General features: G+C 42.9%; 1 protein-coding gene across 3 annotated transcripts in view; it reads left to right on the plus strand.

The window, feature by feature from the left end:
* Window positions 1-2,622, plus strand: part of NPNT (nephronectin) — a 93,930-nt gene that overhangs the window by 81,743 nt on the left and 9,565 nt on the right. For all 3 annotated transcript variants that reach the window (XM_019521929.1, XM_019521931.1, XM_019521930.1), the window contains 2 exons: window positions 508-603; window positions 1,998-2,096. In XM_019521929.1, coding sequence (XP_019377474.1) covers window positions 508-603; window positions 1,998-2,096 — 195 coding nt within the window. The remainder of the gene's footprint in view (window positions 1-507; window positions 604-1,997; window positions 2,097-2,622) is intronic.

The raw sequence follows: 2,622 nt of genomic DNA on the forward strand, positions 1-2,622 counted from the left end.
TAGTCATATCATGGCCTCTGTGTTTCCAAGTGCTGTTCAGATGCATAAGACATTATTGCTTATTCTCCTATGTGACCATGATGTCAGTTGAAGACTCCCCTGGGTGAAAGTTGGCTCCAGACCCTTGAGAAGCTGCTGTATAGGGGCCTTATCACAGAATGCTTTGTACCATTTTATTGTACATAGAAACTGCTTTTCTGAAGAAGAGCTCTGGGGAGAAACTGTTTCAAGGACAGGACTTTTTTTAAAAACATTTTTCATTTAAGGAGCCCTTGAAACATTTGGAATCGTGTTTTATGGGTCCCAGACAAATGTTACAGCATAAATCACTGAGGTAGGCAGTTTATGAATCTTCATGCAAAATACAATTAAGTATATTGAATGCTCCAAGAAGAGCACAATGCCTGAAGCTTTCTTTTGGTTTCTTTTTTTTATTAAAGATAAAGGTAGCTAGCAGCATGCTTCCTTATCCATCTCATACGTTTTATTCAATACTTTCTCTTACAGTTCCACGCCAGCCAGGAGTGAGCAATAATCTATTTGAAATATTTGAAATTGAAAAAGGGATTAGTGCAGATGAGTATGAAGCAAATGACGATCCAGGTAATTATCACACCTCCCAATTGATACTTTAACTCTTTTTTAATGTTTCTTTGGCTACAAATGTATGTGGTGGGACAGTAGGGGCCACTACTATGCTGACCCACCTGCCTCACTGTGCCCAACCAAAACCACGTTTTGGGTGTCCCCCCTGGGGCACCTATGTCCAGCTGACCCCGTTCCTGGATCCTCAAGCATGGGGTAATCGCTGCCACCACCTGGGTTCTGGTCTGTTAGGGCCCTGTGCAGCCTGCGGTACACAGACTTTGCAGACCTTGGGGGTGCTTTGCCCACTATTAGTATTTCTGGTTGCTCCTTATAGCCTGGAGCCACCCAGGATGTTTTCAGGTAGAACAGAATCAAATAATCAGCCAAGCTCTGCTAGGCGCGAAAAGGCTGTCCCTCCTCTCAAACGTTCACAACTAGGTCTGTAGTATCAGATAGCTTTTATTAATCCGAGAGAGGGAGAACAGGGAAGCAGTACAAGACAAGGAGTATTAAAAAAAAAAATGCCGTGAGCAAAACAGAACAGGCTTGTCAGCCCTTTCAACACACGGCTAAAAATATATAACCCTAATTTAGGGGCTAAATTTCAGGTAGGCTACTTACAAAGACATCCAGAAGATTCTGGAGGCCCAAGCTTCTATGTTTATTTCCAAAATGCCTGCTGGAGGAAGATCCCCCCCCCCCCCCCCAAACCAGGTGACCAGACCTTTAAATAACTTTTCTGACCTCATCACCTGGCTCCAACCAGAAACAGACTTTATTTGAACCCTGCTGACATGATCAGCAGCCCTCAGTGGAGTGTCCAGAGTCACCAGACTGGTTCCACAGGTTACTTGGCAGGAAACTGAAGACAAAGGGTCTGGACACAATAAGGAGGAATGGGAGATGGTCCAGAGAAAGCAGTATATACAGTGCAAACAAGTACACAGCAAAATAAATCCAGAGACACTTGACCACGCACAACCCCAAATATGTGTGGGTGTTACATTCTCCATCCCCCAACCCAAAGCGTCCCAATCCTGGGAAAGACAGAGGGTGATTTTTGTCACAAAGTGCGTAGGCAAAAGTTAAATATCTGTCTTTGATAGCATCTTTGTTTTAATTCTGTTCCTTAAATGAATTTGTCTTCTTTCTTCCTTTACCAACTCAGATTGCCTCTTTAAATTTACTAACACAACTTCTGTGTTGATGTATAAATAACAAAATGATAATGTTATTCTCCAATGACTTGCTAATGTGGATGCAGATTCTTTTTGTGTAGCTCCTTATGTTGTACTTCATTTTGACAGGCAGACTTGGTTGTAGATTTCATCCATGCTGAGCTGCTGCGTAATTCAGCAGCCACAAGAATCCAGGACTGTTTCTGTGCATCTTTGTTTTGTATTTTGTAGGTATCCTGGTGCACAGCTGTAACTTTGATATTGGTCTCTGTGGCTGGATCAAGGATAAAGATGATGATTTACATTGGGAACCAGTTGCCGATCCATCAGGTAGGACAGTCTTAATCCACCCCACTTCTTGTAGCTTAAGAGTCCAAGTACACTCCCTTTAAAATGGGAGGCAGAACTCCCATGGTATTTGAAGAGAAGCAAGGATTTTTTTTGGTGATTATCATTTATTTGATCAGCTGTATAATTGGGACACATCAACTGTATAATTCAGGCACAAAGTGCCCTTCCTTAGGTCTGGGAAAGAAGCAGAACCAGCTTGAACTAAATAACAGGTAGAACAACAGCTGGTGTATAATTCTATATATAAAAGAAAAACAGTAACTTAAAGGCATGGAGAAGGCTGTAAGGTAGGAGCAAAGACTGGCAAAAGAACGGCTTTAAAACGAGAGTGCGGTAGAATAAATAAAGTAGTTATCATAGAAAATTAGACCTCGGGAGGTCATCTACTCCAGTGGTTCTCAACCTTTTTTGGACCAGGGCCTATCTGTAACTGTCGATGGCCAGTTCTGAGCCAGTGCCCCTCTGGTGACCAGCAGTCCCCTGCCCCCAGGCCCCAGCAGAGGGG

The sequence above is a fragment of the Gavialis gangeticus genome, unplaced genomic scaffold (genome assembly GCF_001723915.1).
Source record: "Gavialis gangeticus isolate Ggan-Ray unplaced genomic scaffold, GavGan_comp1, whole genome shotgun sequence".
NCBI classification, from domain to species: Eukaryota; Metazoa; Chordata; order Crocodylia; family Gavialidae; genus Gavialis; species Gavialis gangeticus.